The 22,505-nt window shown below is 38.7% G+C and overlaps 1 protein-coding gene across 1 annotated transcript in view; it reads right to left on the bottom strand.

The window, feature by feature from the left end:
* The window catches only part of LOC147338539 (neural-cadherin-like), a 326,059-nt gene that overhangs the window by 241,279 nt on the left and 62,275 nt on the right, over positions 1 to 22,505 (bottom strand). The window contains exons 2-3 of the mRNA XM_086300701.1: positions 1,917 to 2,114; positions 551 to 776 (exon numbers count right to left, since the gene is read on the bottom strand). Coding sequence (XP_086156827.1) covers positions 551 to 776; positions 1,917 to 2,114 — 424 coding nt within the window. The remainder of the gene's footprint in view (positions 1 to 550; positions 777 to 1,916; positions 2,115 to 22,505) is intronic.

A 22,505-nucleotide genomic window follows, 5' to 3' on the forward strand; every position in this document is an offset into this window, starting at 1 on the left:
TTAAAATACGCTGCTGCTCGTCATCTCCGCTCACAGACTCAGAGTCTCTTAGTTGTTCCCCGTACACGATTGAAGACAAAAGGGGACAGAGCCTTTCAGTCTGTTGCACCAAGGCTGTGGAACAGTTTACCACTACAATTACGTTTGCTTTTAAAAAACAGTTAAAAACTCTTCTGTTCAAGCAAGCCTTTTGTTGATCTACATATTTTATATTTTTTTTACATTATTTACATTTGATCTTTTACATTGTATATAATGTCTATTGATTTTATTGTTAATTTTAATATTTTAATATTTGTGTACAGCGCTTTGTGATTGCCTGTCTGTGAAAAGCTCTTAATAAATAAAGTTTACTTACTTACTTACTTACTTAAATGCCCATCATGATTGTGTCGTTTTAGACACATAGTAATATTTTTCATCATGAATATTAATCATGGTATAGTGAAAGGAAAACAGCAGATGTGTGTGTGTGTAGTCAATGTCATGTATATTGTTTCATGTAGATGTCCTGTAAGGGATTTCAGTGGATGAATGTGTTTAAACTCACGGTTGTCCTTCAGGGGTGTTTTCTGGTATTGCAATAGTGAAGGAGGCATTGGTAAACTGTGGTGGCCGGGGTCCAGCAACCACAGAGATGACAGCAGGAGCACTGCGGCTGCCCAGCCGGTCAGCAGCCACCACTGTCAGCAGGTATTCCCTGTCCCGCTGCAGGGGAAGGCCCGTAGTTCGTACCTGGCCAGTCTTCCTGTCCACTTCAAAACGACCATCACCACCTGGGGACGATTTGTTTGATCATATACAGAAGGGTAATACACCAAAGACAAGATAAGCAAATAAGGCAACACACAACAACAGAGATCATCCAGTGAAAAGGACCACAGGGCAAAACACTTTGCACAAAAGTTGCTTTCAAAAGTTGTCAGAAATATTTAAGTGCATGCTAAGCATTCACCAATAAAAAAAGATGACTGGACAATCAGTATTCAAAGTTGCTGAGAGGAAAATGCAAAAACCACAGGAACTGGGGTGTTAAAATTCATGACCTGTATTCAGAATAACAGGATTCAATAAGACCTTGATCCAAAATATACTGCATTTTTAGAAGTTAAACTTTGAGAGGTGGGATTGAGCATTTAAATTGAAAAGTTTAGCATAGATATTAACAATAATATGTCTATGTTTTTTCTTATAATTTTTCAGTCAGTTTATTCCAATGCATCCCCATGAGGAAAATTGAAAAATCACCTTTTTAAACAGATTCTAAAACAGAGACAAGAAATCATTACAAAGCAGACAATAACAAAAGCAATTATTTTGCACAGTGGAAAAAAACCAGACAAGACACTGGAGAATCGTGTGCGCATAAAACTCAGCACTGCAGAGGGCAACAGCTCAAAGAGAGTGTATACTTGAGTCTGCACCATACAGAACATTAAAAAAAAGCACTGATCAAAACAACAAAACATTTTAAATCAAGCAAATGATTTATGCAACTGAGACTTTTGTTTTATTAAAAATGCCAACACCAACAAATGCCTCTTTGTTCAAAGGTTTTGCATATAATTTGTCTACTTTTTTCAGTGTGATTAGTGAAAAGCCAAATGCTCTGCGGTTTGCTGTCTACTACGGAAATCCCTCATAGCTGTCGGCTATGGTGGCCTTGCGAGGTCAAATGCACTGGACCTTAAGAAAACCACCAAATATAAAAACTGCAAAAGTACACAAAAACACAAGATTCATATAATAATGCAGTTGTATGTTTGCTATTAGCTGCTTACTGTTAGCTTGTCACTTCCATAGCTCCTCCGTCACATTATTGCCTCCCTGTTTTGTGATTGTTGTGACGCTGTAAACAGTCAACCTGATCTTTAACACACTATGCAGGCAAAAAAAGAAGAAGCAATTTAACCTACCGTCAGACAAAAAGTACTCCACTTCACCATTGTTGCCTTCATCTCCATCCTCAGCAAAGAGCTTGTAGACCAGGGAACCTGCAGAGGCATCAGGGGAAACCACAGCAAGGTAGGGAGCAGGAACCATGCTCCATTCTGGGATGTTGTCATTTACATCCGTCACCGTTAACTCCACTCTGACCAAGTACCACTCTGGACCTAGAGAACAAGGAAAATAAGAAGGCAGTTTTAGTTGAAGTCAAATACTAGGTTTAAAATATGCAGTGGAGTATTTCCATACCAAGAAGCTCCCTGTAACGAACAAAGGGCAACAAGCATAAACATACATTTATGTAATTTATTTGCCCTTGTTTCATTGCAGCTCAATCTGAGTGTCTCAGCTGCATTTTACACTCAGCTATGGTTGCGCATCCTCTACTGTCACTGTGTGTGTGTGTCTGTGTGTGAGAGAGGTAAAGGGTAGCGATGACCATGGAGATGAACAGCAGAAGACAGACTGGAGAGAAGAAGAGTGTTTATGACAACTTATTATCCTGGTGTAAGTGTGATGACGCCTTCCAGGAAGTGTTAATTAATCTAAAACCAACCTCCGGGGCTGAAAAATTGCCAAAAAATGACTCCCATGTTAAAATGCCCAACTTAGAGTAACAGAATTAAAAGCAAGTATACAGGTTGGTACAGAAAACAGTTTCTGGCTCTATTACTACAGCAATTTATTTATTTGGATACTGATAAAATTTTGATTGTCAGATGAGGTAACATAGACGACAGAACCAGGTAGCCGTCTGCTGGGTCTCACCTCCAGTGAACTGGTCCTCTGGTTGTGGTGATTTGTGGAGCATTTTTAACAGAAGTATGTGACAAATAATATAATTTGCTGTGGGGTACAAAGCATCCAAAAAGTATGTGCTTCAGTTTTGGAGAGTGAAACCGAGCTAGTTACTTAGCACTAATTAGCAGGTAGCTGTGCCTGTGCATCACACACAGTTTATGAATGCAGCTTGCAATGTTATTGATAGCTGAATGATTTAAAATGATCACACTGAGGCTCTCTCTCACACACATATGTACACGTATATATAAAACAGAAGAAGGGCAGCTGACCTCATTACCCATCTGTTAGCCTAGATGAAACACTAAAGACTAAACGTGAGAAACACACAAGAAGATGAATAATTGAGCATTATAAAATCTTTTCAGAGCTAGTCCCATTTTATCTCATTTTTTTGTTGGTTACATTTACATATTATAATTTACTTCTTTTAGGTTAATGTTTCATGTAGTCTTACGCCACGAAGGCACAGCCATTGGCTAGGTTCCTTCATTAGTATGTATTTATTTAGTTCATTTCTGTCTTCTGACTGCTGCTCTTTTCTTTCATAACCACTGACTCCAAAGAAAACCAGACATTCAGCCTTCTGTTTTACCAACCACTAATAACTCAGACGGAAACACAGTTGTCTTTCCAATAAGTGCTGCAGACTAACTGGCTCAGGTCAAATTCAATCAATTTCACTTTATCAATTTGGTCTAATGAATGCCAAAAGTGCCAAAAATAAATTGATTAAATGATTTGTTATTTAATTAGAATCAGACATATATGCACAATTTATTAAATGTATAATTAAATGGCATTACTTAAAGTATGAATCATTTTATGTAAAAAACACAAAAGTAAACTCATTATTAACTTAATTTAATAAGGTTCTTGTATATAGTCAGTTAAGGCTGCTAGGTTATGTCCACTTTCCCACGCTGTTAAAATCTATTCTGTCATCATCAATCTAGCTCATTCATTTTCTTGCCCAACCTCTGCTGACCAGCATGTTGATGCACTTAACGGATATCCAGAAGATTGATATCCAGAAATCATCAGCATGTGTTTTTAGTATTATTTATTTAAATGGAATTAAACTTTTTTCTTTTCTTTTTTTTTTACATAACAAACAAAAAAAGGTATAGATTAATCAGTAATACTTCATAATACTATAATACTACAGTCTCGAGATAGCACTGATTTCTCTATATGTTGCTAAGAACATGAGAAACAGGTGCATCTAATTATTAAAATATATGTAGACAAATTTATGGAGATGTAAGGCAAAAACAATCAATTCTTGTTATGACCACTTTGATTCTTCATCACGGCCTGAAATTTCTGAGACAAGCTTTCTTACAAGTTCTTAGTAGTCTTCAGGAAGAGTTCCCCAGGCTTCTTGAAGAACATTCAAAGATGTTCTTTGGATGTTTCTGCCTTTTGTTTTGTTCTCTGTCATAATGACCTCATACAGCTTCAGAACTATTGAGGTCCAGGCTCTGGGGCGGCCAATCCATGGCTGTGTATGCTTTTACTGCATTGAAGGGTGTTTGGTATCATCGTCGTCTGTTCTCGTAATTCTTTCAATTTTGAAAAGCTCCCTAACACCACTAACCAAAATCAAGATCCAAACAATTCAATTCAATTTTATTTGTAATCATGTCCAAGCCTCCAAAGCTGGCAGACTCTCATTGGTATACCTCTGTCCTGACGTCCTCTGCACATACTGATGACAATTTGACACAAAAATGTCACAATTTGGGTTCATTACTCAATGACACTTGTTGCCACTCATTTTCAATCCTGTTCTTGTCTAATCTGGAATATCTCAGCCTTGTCTCTTGGCTTTATTTCTTTAATAGTGACTTCTTCATAGACACCCCATACTATTATAAACTATTTATATTGTAATTACAGTTATAATTAAGAGGTTTGAAGCTTATACATTTCAGATTGGTGTAACTAAGGCTTAAGCAAAAGCCATGTTCAGACACATAAATCAAACAAATAAATACAAAAATCATCTTATTCAGTTACACTTTCTTATATTAAGCTGTCATCTCCCTCTGGTCCCTTCTTGAATGTCCCATGTGAACAACAGACAATGGAAATGTAATCCAAAAGAAACTGCAGAGGCCATCTTCACATTTCAACTAGTAATCATAATCAGTGTCGTGCAATCTGCATCCACAGTAAACAGCAATCATAGTGACAGTGGTAAAACACAGCGAGGTCCCGTACAGTCCTCATCAATACACCCACCCTTCCACCCACAAACGCACAGCACACATCAGTGCTAGCTGATCACAGCAGGGAAGCAGAGGAGTAATTTCAGGGCTGGAGCCAAAGACTTGCTGTCATTTGTGTCTGCTTTGATACCTGCTGTAAAAAAAAATTCAAATTCCTATTTGGCGTCACAAAAACAAGTAGCGAGGTGAGAAAAGTCCTTTGCGCGTATGACTTTGCATCGAATAATGCAAAGTGGACAGACAGAAGATACAGAGAAAAAGACATTAAGATTTAAATATATTTTCAGAACGAGAGGGTGTAATCAAGCAATATATAGAGCGCAGCAGGAAAAAGCAGCAAGAAAATAAGAGCTGAGTGTCGCATGAACAGGATTAAGAGTGAAGCGCAGAGACTGAAAAATGACCCTGCGGTTGTTATAGAAACAGCAGAACAACGAAAAGTGGAAGATGGAAGAATTAAGTAGAGACAGAAAAAAGAAAAGCACGAAAAAGCAATTGCATAAATCAGTGGCATTAGAGATGACGGGGGGTGTTACAAAGAAAAATATAAGAAGACATCAAAAGACGACAGAAGAGCAAAATAAAGCAGCCATATCGCCCCCCCAAAATATATAGCATACCACTTGATTTTGTGGTTCAATCCGTGTATTTGTTGATAATCTCTTTCTCTTCCTTCGTCTTCGAGGTCATAACAGATTCAAAATTAATTGGAAAAAGGACAATGCAGCTTTGAGAAAAAGGGATAGCACATCCAAGACAATAAATCACCAAGCTAATATACAGAGCATTGTGCCTGAATGCATCTTACACATGCACACGCCTTTCTCACTAATAACAATCATCAGTGGATTAGTGGCTAAAGGAGAACATTGGGAGATACAGCATGGTGCTATTGCCATCCCCATCACTAATGCATCTTAGTGGATCTAATGACATGTTGCAATTCCTAGAAACAGTGGGACCTGCAATTACTAACAGTGCCATAGAAGGCTTTTCCATGCCCACCAACCTAGTCCAAGGATTTCTAAATTTCATTCTGCCACAGTGCTTTCATCTCATCTTGTTCTCAGACCACATACAGAATATGTAGAGTCAATCACCCCCTAATGAAAAATGGTAGCTGTGTGTGTTTGTCTTCTGATCATAACACGACTCAATTAACATGAACCAAAACCAGAAACTGTGGTCAAAGTTGAACAAAAGTTGCGATTCCCTGCTGTAATGTTGTGCAGCCCTTTTCACTATTTGACTTTTGAAGCTTAAAAAAAAAAACCCAAAACAAAAAAAAAACACACAAATTGGCATACAAAAGAAAAGGCAAAACAGCATCATTAGTGATGGCTTCATTAAAAAATGGACTCAAATTCATACTAATGTTATGTCTGTGGTAAGTTAAAGTTACTCCCACAATCACTTTATATTTACAGACAAAAAATACCAAAGCATAAAATCCCCGTGCTCTTATTTTCAAAGTTCGATCACTGCTAATGAGCACTGACTGCCATTCCCGCTTCCCTTTTGAGAGTGTGGACAGCTGTTGCGTCAGTCCGTGATATGATTCAGGTCAAGCTCCACCGATTGAGGACTTTTACGGTCGATTCACATATACAGATACTGATTTTACTGTGTAGTTAGCTGGTAGTCAGCAGGTTGTTGTGTTTGTGGCACTGGAAACATGGAAGTTTCATAATGTGCTCTGGTGGACAGACTATGGAACATCAAAACTCATAACACAATGAAAGGGTGGTTAAAATCATGTAAACTGCCAATACTAATATATCAGTAACTAGCTAATATTGGTCAGGTGGGGCAAACTGAAGAGTTAAACTAGTTCATGTGCTGGAGCCGTGAGCTCACGTAGGCTAAAGAGCAGAACAAGAACTACGAATGAATAAACATGAATACATGTATCCTGCCCTCTCCAGAGTATACCTCCACCTCTAAAGGTTCTCTTCCACTTGCTCCCTATTCTATTTACAGATCACAATGTTGTCTGCAAACATTATAGTCCAAAGAGACTCTTGCCCTTTCTTCATCTGTTAACCTGACCATCATCATTACAAACAAGCAGAGCAAGTTCATAACGTAATCACACCCCAACTTAAACCATCTGTTACTCACAACCACACACGTCACCACTGTCTGTCTGTCATCATACACGTCCTGCACCACCCTCACATACTACCACTACCACAGTTCCAAAATTGGCACCCAATCTTATGCTTTCACTAGATCTGCATGTTTTATTTGGCCAAGATTTTATACCAGATTACCTTCCTGATGCAACACTTCCCATTTATCCAAGGTTGGGACTAACACTAGAACTACACTGGTGTCTGCCTCCTACCCTGGATGAGTTATTTTCAAACGAGGCAAATACTAAATTAACAAGTAACCTTGACAGCAGATCAAATGATGACATTATTTAACACTCTAAATATTCACAGATTTGGACTCTTCACCCTGTTCTGGCAGATTCTGGTACAAAGGACTATGAAAAAATGTTTTAGTCCTTCCTATTATTGTTGAAAACAGATGATGGAGCATTCTCAGAGATGGCCATACAGATCCCCTTGCAATACTGCTCCAATGCCTGCCACCATTGCAAAGACCAGGTGGCTTTTCGTTTAAAAACACCGGGTTGTAATAGGCTAATGAGTAGGCAGGTTTTGTTACTTCCTGATCTAGTAGATATAATGCCAACTGAATGTGGGCACTGTGAGAAAATAATTTTTCAGACTCACACCACAGTTTTCACTCTCTAAGTAAAGTGCTTGCAGTGAGACTGGCTATTACTTAGATATAGAGCAGTAGAGAAAGACTAGCAGGCCGAGGTGGAAAACATACGCCGAAATAAAAAATAAAAAAAGGGATCACATTAAGATCTGCTTTATTTGAGGATGACCTGATCACTGAAATATGCCTTGATCAGCCTCAATACTCATCCTTGGGATCAACTTGGGACACTTCTGAGATTTCTGTTGGGGAATTGCTTTGCAGCGGGGTGCATTATGAAGTCAATTACATGAAAAAATTACACCAATTCACTGCAAAGCACATGTCTTCAGCACATCAACTTACCAAGGATAAACAGTACATCACGGGAACCAAACTGTCATAATAAAATGTGTCGAAAAGCCTTTAATATCTCTGTGAAACAAGAACACAGTTATGACTCATATGAAGCCTTAAAGTGCCAAGGTACAGCACCAGCCAGAGAGGCTTTTTTAAGTGGATATGATGCAACTGATGAATCAGGTTAAGTCTATATGTAAATATGTTACATCACTACATAAATGAGTGAGCTTGGAGATGTCAATATGAATGTGAAGGTACTTAATTTAACAGCCGAAGAATGAAAGAGAGCCCTCCTTTCTCATCTGCACTCCTCCGGTGACCTCAATCAGCACCTTTCTAACTCTGCTACCTCATTTTCTCCCCATCCTTCTCCCCCTCCTGCTCTACATTATGCTGACAGTACTGATAGCATAATGTGGAGTTTACCCCTCCTCTCGCTCTCTCTCATTTAGTGCTAACATGCTGAACTAACTACTCCAGCCTTCAACCCACTGAAGAAAAGAGTTTTGCTATACCTGTGAGTGTGTGTCTGCACGCATGAGTGCTGTGCCTTCACATCTTTGAAAAAAAATGGTGTAAGACAAAAAAATAAGCAAGAAAAAGGAAAGGAGAAACAGATTGAGAGAGACTAAGAAAGCAAGACAGAAAAAAAAAAGTAACTGAAAGGAAAGCCAGTTAATTAAATGTCCTCCGAGGATTACTAAAGGCTATTTGCTCTCACTGGTAACTGTTCCATCCATAATCTCCTTGAATGGAAAGCTGTTGCCATCTTAGTGACTTTTTAGATTTTTGCACAAAAACGCCAATTAAAGCCAGGGATGAGAGACAGAGACAGAGCAAGACAGTGAGGAAAATCACGCTTTAGTTCTTACACTAATTGCAAATGATACAAATGGTTAGCCAATAGTTTCGCTGTTTATTCTTCCAGCAAAGCTACTCATAATTGAAAATCTTCACACTGCCAATACTGAGCTCAAACAAATGCACACATGAGCTTGCACGAACACTTAGAGTGACTACACATTCAGAGAAGTGCAACAGCTAATTTGAAAACCAATGCTATCATCTAATGCTGGCCAATGTCAATTGGAATCAATATCACAGTTAATTGTCATATTTACATCAATAAAAATAGATTAAAAATATGTTGCTGGACTAATGTTCTGGCAATTGATCACAGTTTACAACCCAGTGAAAACTTCCCCCGAACTCTATAAATGGCACTTTATCATCTTTGAACTTACTGATTTAGTTTTATGGCTTTACTTTAATAAATTTACTGGTTAGGTTTAGTCTCGCTGATCTTATCAGCAATGTGCATCCAAGGAAACGTCTGTTCTGATAAACCCACACTTCCTCCTCAGTGACCAAAATCTGAAAGAAATATATAAAGGCAAAGAAAACACATTAACGCATTTATCTAACCTAAATATAAGTACGATTGCAAACATTATACACAGATTCTTATAACAAATGCATGGCAAATTGTTTTTCAGGTTACTGAAGAAATAATTGGTGTTCGTTACTAGGGATGGGTATCGTTTAGGTTTTATCCGATACCGGTGCCAAATCGGTACTTTTGAAACGGTGCCGGTGCTCAAACGGTGCTCAAACCGGTGCTTAAAGAATGGAGAACACAAAATTGGTCCAAAAACCTCTCATGTTCAGCTGTTTTTTGTAAAAATATAACAATGTTAGCCTTTTCTGCAGCTATGGGGCATATATGGTATCACTCTTGGCTGGAAGCAGTGCTTAAACAATGGAAAAAACACAAACTTTGTCCTAAACCTCTCATGTTTAACTGTTTTCCACTTTTTCTTTGGTCATTTTAGCCTTTTTAGCCAGGGTGAAGGGAGTATCTGCCATCAAACAAGAGGACAGCCGCATGTAGCTATGATGATGTTTGCTAGTTCACCTTACATGCATTAATGTAATAACGTGGTTAGCCTACTCAACGTAAATTAGCTACTCACGCAGAGAAGAACGGCTGCTGCTGCCATCATCATCCTCATCATTTCTGCTACACTGGCAGGGTTAGGGGCCAGGACTCTCCTCTTCGTGTTTTTGGGGGATGTTGCATAACAGGCAACCCACCCGCAGTAGATGTGCACGGTGTGAGGTCTCGCAGCAAGCTATCAAATACGGCGCATTTCTGGGCTTTTAAAAAAAACGCTATGCGTCACCAGGTGTTTCATCGGATTTCAGGTGTTACCTCCTTTGACAGTATCACAGTATCAGCTTAAAGCACTTGTTGCAGGCTGCTGAGTTTGCATAGTTTGCTGTGAAGTACAGCCAGACTTTTGACCGCTTCGCCTTGGACATTTTTAATCTGTAGCTCTGCTCTAACAGAACGTACGTACCTGGCCCCGCCTACTATCCTCGGAAACGTAAAATGATTGGCTAGAATCTAAAGTGTATCACAGCTCAGGAAAAAAAAGCACCGAAATAAAGCACCGAAATGTGCGCTGCTTTTCGGTCTGGTTACTACCGTTTATGTCAGAACGGACACCGGTACCCATCCCTATTCGTTACCCACAGCGAAGCCAATGTAAAGATATTTGTCACACACTATAGAGAGGCCTTTGTTTTTTTTTTAAATAAATCCCTGTGCTGGATGAGGTCTCACTACTTCAGAGAGGTCTGAAAGGTTACGCTCAGAGCCTTTTTGGGGCAGGATAACCTGACCGAGTCTTCTATTTCAAGTCTCATTTTATGCCACTGCACAGTCCTCAAATATGGCTTGGCTGCTCATTACCTAAGTGAACAGATAGTACAGAGCATCACAGTGTCTCTTTACCTGGACCTAAGGGTAAAGTTAAAAGGTGATATAAATAAAACTTGCTGCAAAAGGATACACTTTGGAACTGACAACCATACCATCTGTAACATGTATTCTCATCTATGGTCTTCATACGTTCAGCTTTTGTATAATTAATGCATTCTTATTTTACATTTCACACCTGAAAGGTTACTGCTACATGAGTGAAGAGCTTTTCTCACTATAGTTCCATAACACACCATAAATCAAATTAAGTTAGTTAAAGAGTTCAAAGGGTTGTTTCAATGAATTTTCCATTAAGTACACAAGCTTAGCATTATCCTCCCAAAGCCAATAATTGGTCAATCCCTTCCTGAGATTACTCTACTTACCATCTGGATCTAAGACTGTCTTACCAACTGTGATACCAGCTATTGTTTACAACCTACTCTCTATTGCTCCAGTTAGAAGGGATTAGTCTTGATACCTCAGATGACGCAAACCTCAGAGCACAATAGGAAGACCATGTGTCCCCTATTTAACAATCAACTAATTAGCCTACTAAATCCTTTAATTAACTTAAGGGCAGACACGTGCAAGCCAAAACACTGGATGTGTGCAGATGTTTGTGTGGGTTTAAGCGTCAGAGCTCGATTTACAGGTAATGTCTGTGATCTTTGGCTTTATTAAGTCCTATTAAGGTGCACTGGGGTTCAGAAGGTATTACAACCTTCAGCCTCTTGTCTCTCTTGCATCTTGCCTTTGCCTCACCATTTAGCACAAAAAATGGACTGATATCAAAGTCACTGCATTTATTCGGTAAAAGTTTAAGCAACAGCTGTTCAGACAGAGCCAAGTGCTCGGAGGAAAGCTTGCTAATGCAGTTGCCGTCGGTCCCAAACACACAGCTCAAGCCTCATGTTATTCCAGTTATTTTTGCTAAAAGCAAAATGTCAGCTGACAGAGAAAATCTTAACCCTAGCCTTAAACCAAAGCAGTGTCTTTTTCCTTACCACAGAGCTTACTTAATCAAAGTTTTGCATTTTTGTTTGTACAGTTTCTTGAAAATTAATGTCCTTTTTTTTTTTCCTAAAATGGAAACATATTTATGAGAGTAAGAGAATTAAAATAAAATCAGAGGTAAACTTTTGCTAAAACTTTGGTTACAACAGTAGCAGTTGGTACTTTCAACTGAAATTAACAAAAAGCAGGGACAATTTATAGCACATCTCTGGAATTTTGTCCGTGTCTTTTGAATTTGTGTGTTCTGGGGGTGATTTCCATGTAAGGGTATTGTGAGATCTGTGCTATTTTCTATTGTTTTTGTGATAACTTTGTCCTTCTCTGCAGCAGGGGCTCCGCATGGATTGTATAAAAGATGGATGTAACTTCCAGGTCTGAAAAGTGAAGCCAATCTGCAGGTGCCCTAAACCTGCATTCTTTTCCATGGCCACCAGGGGGCAATACTTGTGGGGGCGAGAAGATTTTCAGCCCATAGAAGTCTAGTGGATTTGTGATTGAAAGTCATTAGCCAGTGAGTGTAAAATTTCACAGTCTAATTTGCACCTTGTTTGCCAAATCGTGGTTTCAAAAACTACAGCGGAAATGCCTGCGTTGAGGCTTCAAAAGGGAACTTGTCAGGTCACAACAGCTGCTTTCATCTTGGATCCTTTTATTGGACGGACAAGAGCACAAACATGAAAATTAGCCAACAGATTGGTTGCTTTTGACACTGCCCCCTGCTGACAGCAAACGGCTACAACTTCTTTAGGGCAGTCTACAAATCTCTTTGCAGGCTCTGTCAAAAGTATGCCACAGAGGTACCTTTGATTGTATGTTGGTCCCATGTGGAGCCAGTGCCTTATTGTTTTTATTGCTCCTCTTCCTCTCTATCTGGAAGCTTTAGCTTCTGTGTGATACTCTTTTGTACCTCATTACCTTAATGTTTAACAGAATTAGCTGTAAAATACTTTTTGGCCTGAACATCTTTTCCTGTATTTTAATTCACCTATCAAAAACTTTATTCATTTATTCATTCATGTTTTAGCTTTTTTATGTGTTGATGGCAACAAAATCAAAAGATGCAGATATTTAATTTCAAGTCAATCCTAAGTCCTTGACCCCCAATCGAGAGGTTTGTAAAGTCAATGCCGAGTCTCACTGAAACTGTTCTGCAGGATGTGGTGGCCCAACACCTTACTTAGTGACTGAACGGGAGAATCAACTGCTGTCATCAACCTAATCTATCATGTCCCTTGAAGACACACCATAAAGTCAGTAAATGAGTTTTCAAGCCCCTAAGCAACTTAATTTATATCTGAAGTACTGCTATTTCAGCAGACAAGGTTTTAATATAGCTTGGCCCTACTGCAGAACTTCAGTCAAAGACAATGCATGTCCTCTGCTCGCCATCACTCAACACAAACCTGCTTTCCAGTTGTCACTAAATCAACCATTTCATTAAACAGACCTGCCTTGGATCCAAGCACAGCAGAGACCAAAACAAAAACAAGTGCTTTCTTTTTTGCTTTTGTTTTTGTCTGAATTCCGACGTCAATAAAGACTCGCCATTATCCATTTTCTTAAGTTTGTCTGGGAAACGTCGAGATGTTCCCAGAACAGCTGAGGGAAATAATCTCTCCAACGTGTCCTGGGTTGGCCTCCTGCAGGTAGGACATGCACAGAACTCCAAACCCAGAAGGCGTCTAGGAGGCATCCTAGTCAGATGCCCAAACCATCTCAACTGGCTCCTTTCAATGTGAAGGAGTACCAGCTCTACTCTGAGCCCCTCTCTCTAAAGCAGAGCCCAGAATAAAAAACAGAAATCAGTTTCAATGGGCAGTCTGAAAAGTTTCCACAGGATAATCCACTGAGCATAATTTATAAATTTGACAGGTAATATATTATTTTCCCCTACATATCCTGTAGTCATCAGCAAAAGAGACGAGCGGTTTCATCTATACAATCTGTAGCAGTCTTCCAGCACGTAGCCTAATTAATCTGAAAGCTGTTAAAACAAATTAATTTTAAATGAAAACAAATTGGGCAATTACTATTCATTTCTCTCACAAATAGGTCTTTGTCATGCCAACAGTTAACTATCACATCTAATACACTATTACAAGGTATTGATCATTTCATTGATAAATGAATTAATTGCTCAACTAATACAATCACAGAAATAATAAAATGATTATTATAAATTTACACAGAGAGCTAAAAGAGCAGCTCCCATCCAAAGGTTTCCAATTAATTACACATAACAAACTGCAAAAAACACAAAAAATATGAATTTATTATCAAAGTACTTGCCAGCTAATCTATTAATGAACTCACCATTGTGGTCCATTTTGTCTGGAGATAATTTCGTGTTTTTCTCTGTAAATTAAGAGTGGAAATCAAGATGCTGCATGGATCGTGTGGATTCCAATTAAAATGGCAACAGAAGACTTCTGATAGCCACGAGTTATACAGACATTATAATCCATCCCTCCATCTGTCTTCCTGCTTCACCATGTGTGGCTGTAGACTTTTTGTTTTTTGGTCTTTGGGCAAAGCGAGAGAACAGAAATTGGGAGGACGAGCTACATATTTCCATATTCTCTCTCTTCTGCACTGGTTCTTCTGTCAAGTTCTCTCTGCTGATTACAGAAAATGGGAGTTAATCGTTTCATCTCTCATCTACACTCAGTTCCAGCAGTTGCAGAAGGCTAGTGGAGGGGGCCGGGAGTCTCACAGATAATGAGAGATAAAACCATGATGGATCTGGCAACCCACTTGTTTGGGCTCACTGGGAATGGCAGTTGAAAGCGTACTCTATGAAAATATGGACTCCAGTCCAAAACCTTGAGGCTGGCTTAGTTCCATCTGTGAGAAAAATAAATGGAGAGGGAGAGCAGAGGAAAGAATAGCAGAAAAAGGAAGAAAACTGGGAGACAGCTCAATTGAGAAAAAAACAGAAAGCAAATGAATGTGGGTTTATTCACGTATAAATGTTCAAAAATGGCGCTACATCAGCTTTCCCAAGACCATCTCTATGATTCTGACAAAATTACGAGTATTGAGTTTAAATGGAGGCTACTGTTTTATTTGTGAGTTCTGTGAGGTCATCGCAGGATAAGCAACTGACTGAACATAGCACACTGACGTTTTTATTTTGCAGATAAGTACCTTATGATTAATTGATGTAAACTGTTTCATAGTCTTGCACCACCACTTATTCAGTGAGGGAGCGATAGTGAGATCGGGCACCTTGTTTCGAATTATATGAGCCTGGTGAAAGGTCATCAGTTGTACTCAGACTGATAAACTAGGCAGCATCCTCTGCCTACTACTGTAGGTGTCATCTCAGTCAGCTGTGATCGTTCCATCCTGCTGAATGGAAGTAACAAGCAGTGTATTCCAAGTTAGAAAAACAACAAATCTCTACACTTGGATGCTTGAGTGATGATGGAGCTGTAAGTTTGAAACCCATCTTTCAACTTAACTTTCATTTTGTCACAACGTTTACCTTCATTTTCACAGGTTATTTGATGTTACAAAGTGTCAACAACAGTTACCACTGCGGTCGCTATGCGCACTACTTCACACGCACTCTTCCAGGGCTGAAAAAAGATGACAGTATGAAGGTTCCTCACGTGGCCACTTGCTACTCTAAAAGTTATCAATCCCCTTAGATTTCCATGTTAAAATATATCGCCTGGCACAAAAAATCATTTCGTTGTATATAGCTAAGTTTTGAGTTGTTTTTTCTTTCCATTGCTACAACGAGATTTCTGCTTGCCTTGATCTTCACTAATCAAAGTTGCCAAATGGGTGTTCTCAATGAAGGTTTTGGTGCCCAACGAAACATTTTCAAGTAATTAAAATAATATGGCTTACGTGATTAATTGTACTTCGAACAGCCCATCCAAAAAGTATTATTTTGGTGAGTGAAATTTTGTGCAATGCAGTTTGGTAATAGCTGATAATATAGCAACCTACACTGCTGGCCCACAGACGCACTTTTACTCCAAAGACTTTTTGATGACAGAGGTGCAAAATGTAAACATTAGGCTTTCAAAACAGATTTTCACAAATTATTGGGACATTCAATGATCTCTGCCTTGGTCTCTGCTAAATAACAACTGTACCAGAGGGTAGAGGAGGGCACCTACTGAGGAGATGTATGGGATTAAATGTTATTAAATGAGCTGGTGACATTTAAGTCAGATGGTGCAGGCCTTCAGTGTGGGATGAAAGTTTAGCTAAATTTACGAAATTTGGTTTTGGTCCACCAACATTCTCAGTCAGACAGCAGAGAAATGGAGCTGACTGGTTAAGCTTAACTAGTTATAGCTTAACTATGTAATCAATTATCTCAATTATCTATTATCCTTTGTATGAATGTTTACTACTAGTGTAGATTTTAATATTTATGCACAGATCGTAAAATCTTCCTGCCCAGTGACTGCAGGTATAAGTCAGTTATATGTAGCTTAGCTGAGACCCCATGTTGTGTTGGTGCACAGTCGCAGTTAAAAAAAAAACTAAAAGTGTGTCATTAAGCGCAGTAGGGGTGGGTGTGGAGAGAGCACCTTTGAGTGAAACGCCACGACTCCTCTCCTCATTTTATACAGCCCCATAATGCCAACAAACAGCACAGCATGAAAAGCTGCTAAACGGATTATTAAGCGGATTATTAACGAGCAAGCGTGAGAGGATTAGTCATGTTGCTTTGAAGTCAATCTGAGGAAGGAGAAATTGACTTGGAACACACTACAGTTCCCTTCTCTCCCTTCACCTTTTTCTTTCTATCCCTTTTCTATTTTTGAGTAAATGAAGGGGGGGGGAGAGGGATAGTTCAGTCACAAACCCACACCTTGGCAGCAGACCTATAGATGCTTGAGCTATGAAGACAAACCAACACTCCTTCTTCAACACCTGAAATGTGGAAAAGTGGGAGGTATTCATTATCGGTAAAGCACCCTCTATATAGTTCATTTTCTAGTTCTATTAATTATGCTGCTTTACAGAGGTGGCAAGACTATTCAAATCAAGAAAATGTTCTTGCACATGCAGCATTGTACAGACTGAACAAAGTATTTATTCATCGGTTCCTTTACTGAGGAAAATGTGGGGTTCAGCATACAAAGTCCTGTTTTTATCTTGCATTTTCATAAGAAATGCAACATATTTACCTCTGTCCTCTACCTCTATTTACCTCATCTCCAGACAACTAGACAAATGTTATCTTTCTAGCCCCTAGCAACAAACTAATAAAAATATTTTCCTCATTTTAATTTTAGCTGTTCCTCTAGTTTGCAAAGTTCGTCCCTCTAGTTTGCCGTTTGGGTCCAATCCAGTCCGTCAGTGCAAAAATGATCCAAAAACATGTTTGAGAATCCTTTCAAATGATCCATTTCTTTTATTCTGTCTTATTTCAGCTGTAACTGTGTAAGAAAAAACAAATAACAAGATGACTTGAGAAGTTGAAAAACACACTGTTGGTGAATTTTGTTGCTGCAGGCCTCAAAGTGTCATCTCCCTCCTCACAAAGAGGTGACCATACCAGACGCCGGGATTTCATCTGCTTTGTTAAGGTCTCTTAGCAGCATCTGAGCGAGTGGGAGTGAAATCTGCACTATCCACATGCACTGCAGCCTTAAACAAATAAGGCCATTATCCAGCCGAGCTGTATGTGAATGACCGCATCAGTTACACTGGACATTTAATAACTCAAACTTTTTTTCCCACTGTCACCTCCTTAGCACAAAGACTGTGTAATGTCTGACTGACCTCATGTTGGCCAGAGAATTCACAGCAAGCGAGTGGGTGTCATGTGTCCCGTGTTCTACTTCTGCTGTATTTATAGTATTGAGAACATATCTGAGAAAATCTGCTAGATTTGAGAAAGGGCTACTTCGATAAAAGCGCAGACCTTATCCTCCAGACAGTGTCCAGAGTTCAAGTGGGAAAAACAATTTAAGTCTCATGCGCTGCCTCAAAATGTTATCCACATAACTTTGGTCATCTGTCCCATTGGTATAATTTATTTATTTGGTGGTGGGGGTGATTTTAACCATAACTGTGTGTGTTTGTGTAAGTGCATGCGCTCATCCATGCACAGGTGACTTTGTGTGTCTGAATGAATCAAGTGACACTGATTAATCTGTCAGGTAAATATCACATTTCTGTGATTTTTGGGGTCATTTCTGACTCAAAATGATAAGCTGGTTATCAAATTCTGCGACTGCCTGATAAAAACTGATCATTTTAATAAAGTGTTTTGGAGCAGGAAGGCACTAAAAAAATCTCAAATAAGCAGTCTCACTGTTTTACCATCATTGCCCAACAAAGTAAAAAATGCTGTTTTAGTAAATAAATTAAATCAAACTCAGCTAAATAAACTTTTTTGGATATTCATATTTTTAAGTAGATATTTTTCATAATAGCTATTTCAGGTTAAATATGTGTAAAAATAAGATTAGTCTTAAAAAAAGAAAAAAAAATCTCATCGTGTGAATTTGATTCCTGAGATGAGTGCTCGTCAGGGGTCAAACCATCTTCAACTCTTAATTTTATTCAACAATTATGCTTCTGGTGTTATTAAATAAAGCATTTTAAAAAGAGACAGTATAATAAGCAAAAATGTGGTTTGCCACAGAGGGTTAAGGAATCCAGAACATTTGTGGACTTCTTTTTTTGCCCATCATCCAGCTAATGAGTTATGAGGTCACAATATATCACAAGTAGTTCTAGCTCAGTATGCCTTTTCTTTTTCTCTCTTCTGTTCAGGGTGAAGGTATATAAGAATATAATCCTCTCTAACCATGATTTTCAAGCATATCCTTGTCACTAATTAGAAGCACATTTTAATTATTTTTTTCCACAAAGCCCTGTTCTCATTACTCTAACATTGACGCTAATCAGCACTTTGAGGTTACTGAGTGTGTATTTGCCATGTTTGTGCGTGTTTCAGGAGCAATTTCTAGTGTTTGTAGGTCATCCTAATCTACCCTGAAGCCTCAGGGCTCCATGTTGACTGTATCAGTCTGAGGGGAGCCCAGTAAACCAAGGTAAGCACACTTAGAAGGGTTACTGCATGCCATTCAACCTCTCACTGAAGTTTAAAATACCTTAAAGCACGAGTAAACATCAAGTGAGCCACAGACGATCCCATCCAAACCCTCCAATAAAGATTATTTATCACACCACAACATTTGCTTAAGAAATCTAATATATAAAATATGAAGCACCTGCAGTTAATGTTCATCTGATTATATAACAATAGACTTTCTGTTCTTCTAATTTGTATCTGACCTGCAACCAGTGCAGCTCTCTATGAACATCAAAACAGTGTATATATTATGTTATATACCTTAATACAAATGCAAATAAACACATTTGAATTTCCTGCAACTCCAATAAGTATTCTTTAAGGCTTTTATAATGTGACACTGGCAAACTATTCAGGCAGTGTTTCAAAAGAAATGTTAAAAGTATTGGGGGGAAAAGAGATTTAAAATGTATTTTCGGGGCATCTAAACATGAAACACGACCTTAGATCACTTATGCACTACGTTAGGTTCTAATGTTCATTATATAAAATGATGACTCACAGCGGATATCTAAAGTTAAAACTAAAAAGGTAAAGACACTGACAGTGACAATATGACAATATTCTGCACAATTAGTTTAGGCATAACATTTTCCCAACAACAACCAGTCATTTATTGTTATGATTCCTAGTGTTTGTAGAAGTACAATAGAAGTAGAAGTACCATCAGCTATGAGGCTCCTCTCCTGTGTAACTAGCTCCCAGCTTGATTTGTGGATAGAGGCATCATCTCTACTTTTAAGGTTTGACTTGAAATGTTTCTTTTTTATAAAGCTTATAGTTATAGCTGGACCAGATGATCTTGAACCTTCTCTTAGTTCATCTAGCCTCAAGCTGGGAGACCTCAAACATTGCACTGCGCCCCTCGCCTCTTTGCTCTTTTCTCTCCCCGTGTGTTGTGTATTAACTGCTGCCATTACTTTTGTCTGTTCTCCTCTAAGTTTGTCTTTTGTTCCTTTTGTTGTTTGTCTCCCTTTTCTTTCCGCTCTCACCCCAACTGCTGGCACCAGATGGCCGGTCCTCCCTGAGCTTTGTTCTGCGTTAGGTCTCCTCCTGTAAAAAGCAAAGTGCTGCTTACAGGTGATTGCCTGATCCTTGGGACTCTCTCACTTTGTAGAGTCTTTACCTTACAATAAACAGAACCTTGAAATGACTGTTGAACTTTCACTTTAAAAAATAAATTGAAAGTATTTTTTTATTGTGAACCTATTTTTCATAACAAAACCAAATATCACATATTAATATATATACTGTATGTTTACATATTAAAAAATAATCTTTAAATATATAAGTGTGAGAATGAAATGAGAAAAACGAGTCTTACAGTATGTGTGAAATTATTTCAGGGAATGGATTAACTAAGTGTTTCCAGAACCAGGTTACGTATCCAATTAACCCACTGTATCAGATGTCTCAGCGCTTGAAGAAGGTCAGGCTTTGTTTACACTCGTTAGTCCGTTTTGGCTTGGAGTTGATTTTATTACTCATCACTCACTGAGTGTTAGATGGAGGCACGTCTTAAAGCCTTCTCGCAGCACCGAATTCACAAAAAAGGTTCCATCCGCCGCTGACGGAGATTAAAGCACTTGACTATTGTGTCTACCTGGCACATCTGAAAGTGGATAACCGAGATTCAAGTCCACTTCAGCTTAGCTCACCCTGCTGTGATCCAAGATTAGCCACTTTGCAGAGTTAAGACTATTTTAGAATTTAACCCACTTAACCCCGGGCTAACCGGCACTGAAGAAGGGGGCTTATTTAGCAGCCTTGAGCCAAACAGAGAGACCGTGCTGCGAATTTACAATGTGACTGGTGCTGACAGGGTAAAGCGCCCTCAGTATTTAGTATCCTTTTTTTCTGATGCTGACTCGTATCTTCAGCATGCTATGATCCTGCTTTTGCCTCCAGCTTTGACATCCTCACAGAGACTACAGGGATCTATGTCTCCATTCCCACAGTATCTGCCTAGAATAGATGTGCTGTGTCATAGCATCAGCATCACTCAAATCATGAAACTTGTTTTATTATAAACATCTACATCCATGTCAGTGGGTCTATCTGCCTCTCCATCTGCATGGTTTGGAGCAATTTTATTTTTGTGTCCCACTCATCTCTGCAGAGTGATGTGAAATGGCAAGTCGTCAGACCGACACTCCGCTGTGGGCGATGAGTATCTGTCATCATGGAGGAACCCTCAGTGTGTGTGTGTTGTTTGTGTGTTTTGCCAAGGAATGCTTGTTTGTGGGAGTGTACATGAATTTGTGTACATTTAAGTGGATGTGAGGACAACAGGGTTCAGTTTTATCCAACAAAGCTCAAGTGCAAACTATAACTGCTGGCACAGCTGGCATCCTCTAGCACACTCAAACACACACACATGCACACACGCAGAGCAAAGTATACCAAAGCAGCTGGTGTACACAGGCACAGTCTCTAACTAGTTCATCCATATTTATGACTGCAACAACGCAATACATTTAAATACAAAGCCAACAACTTATTCAAAGAATGAAATCTAGCTTGCTTAAACTGCACATTTGTGCAGGTTCTCTTACCAAACTCACGGCCCAAACTAAACCTACTCACACAACAGTTTTCTGCATTCATATTTAAGAACAATCAATAATCTATGTGTGACCATCCACTACGCTTATTTTGATCTGGGTTAGAAGTTGTTGCTCATCTTCAATCACTTGCCAAGTCATTCATTTGGTGATTCTATTTTATAACAAGATGCACTTTTATCTAATCTAATCATTTGTTTGTCTTTTCTTCAGTGGGTTTGCTTACTCCATGCACTGAATCATTGCTTGCTTTGGCTGAGTGCCTTTTGCTCTTGAGCTTTTTCCTGTTCTCCACTGCACTTCAGAGGATTACCTGTCAGTCAAAGCATGTGTCTGTTGAGTAAATCCGTGGTTTCAATTTGAGATCATATGGCTATCTGCCAATGTTAAGGTATGCACATACAAGACAAATGTATGATTACATTAACACTAAGGAAGCCCATCTCATTTTAATTGACCGTGATACATGGTACATTAAAAAAATGTCAACAGCTGATTTGTGTTTTAAGAATTAAATATTTACAGTGGCAAATGTATCTCTGGAAACTGAGAAATTATATCAACCTAACTTAACCTGGGACTAAGCTTGAGACTTGAATGTCACTTAGTTATTAAAAGTGTCATATATATATTTAACTTACATAATATGATGCTGTGGAGGAGCAGTGACAACTCACAACCCACGTTTATTAGGTATTTTGATTCACTTTTTGAATGCCAATGTTTTTAATATAGAGTATTTGAAACCAGTGCTGAGCTGAAGGCACAGGTGCCAGAAAAAGATTGGCCCAACAACAAAGGAACATAGTATATCTTGTTTATTATTACATGATTTATTCTTATGACTTACATTGTGGATTGAACGTGTCATGTAGCCTTTAATCCAAACTTCACTTCAGAGTTCCAAATAATAAAATTAGCATTTACATTTGCATTTCATTTTAATTGTCTCTCGGTTCCCTCTTATGCCACCTTGCTGTAGACTTTCCCAGCATGCACTGACAAAGTAAACTATAGGTAAAATA

This window comes from Aulonocara sp. 'chitande type north' Nkhata Bay, linkage group LG1 (assembly GCF_057382095.1).
Source record: "Aulonocara sp. 'chitande type north' Nkhata Bay isolate Kocher_YH1m ecotype deep benthic linkage group LG1, A_spYH_male_GT1.1, whole genome shotgun sequence".
NCBI lineage: Eukaryota > Metazoa > Chordata > Actinopteri > Cichliformes > Cichlidae > Aulonocara > Aulonocara sp. 'chitande type north' Nkhata Bay.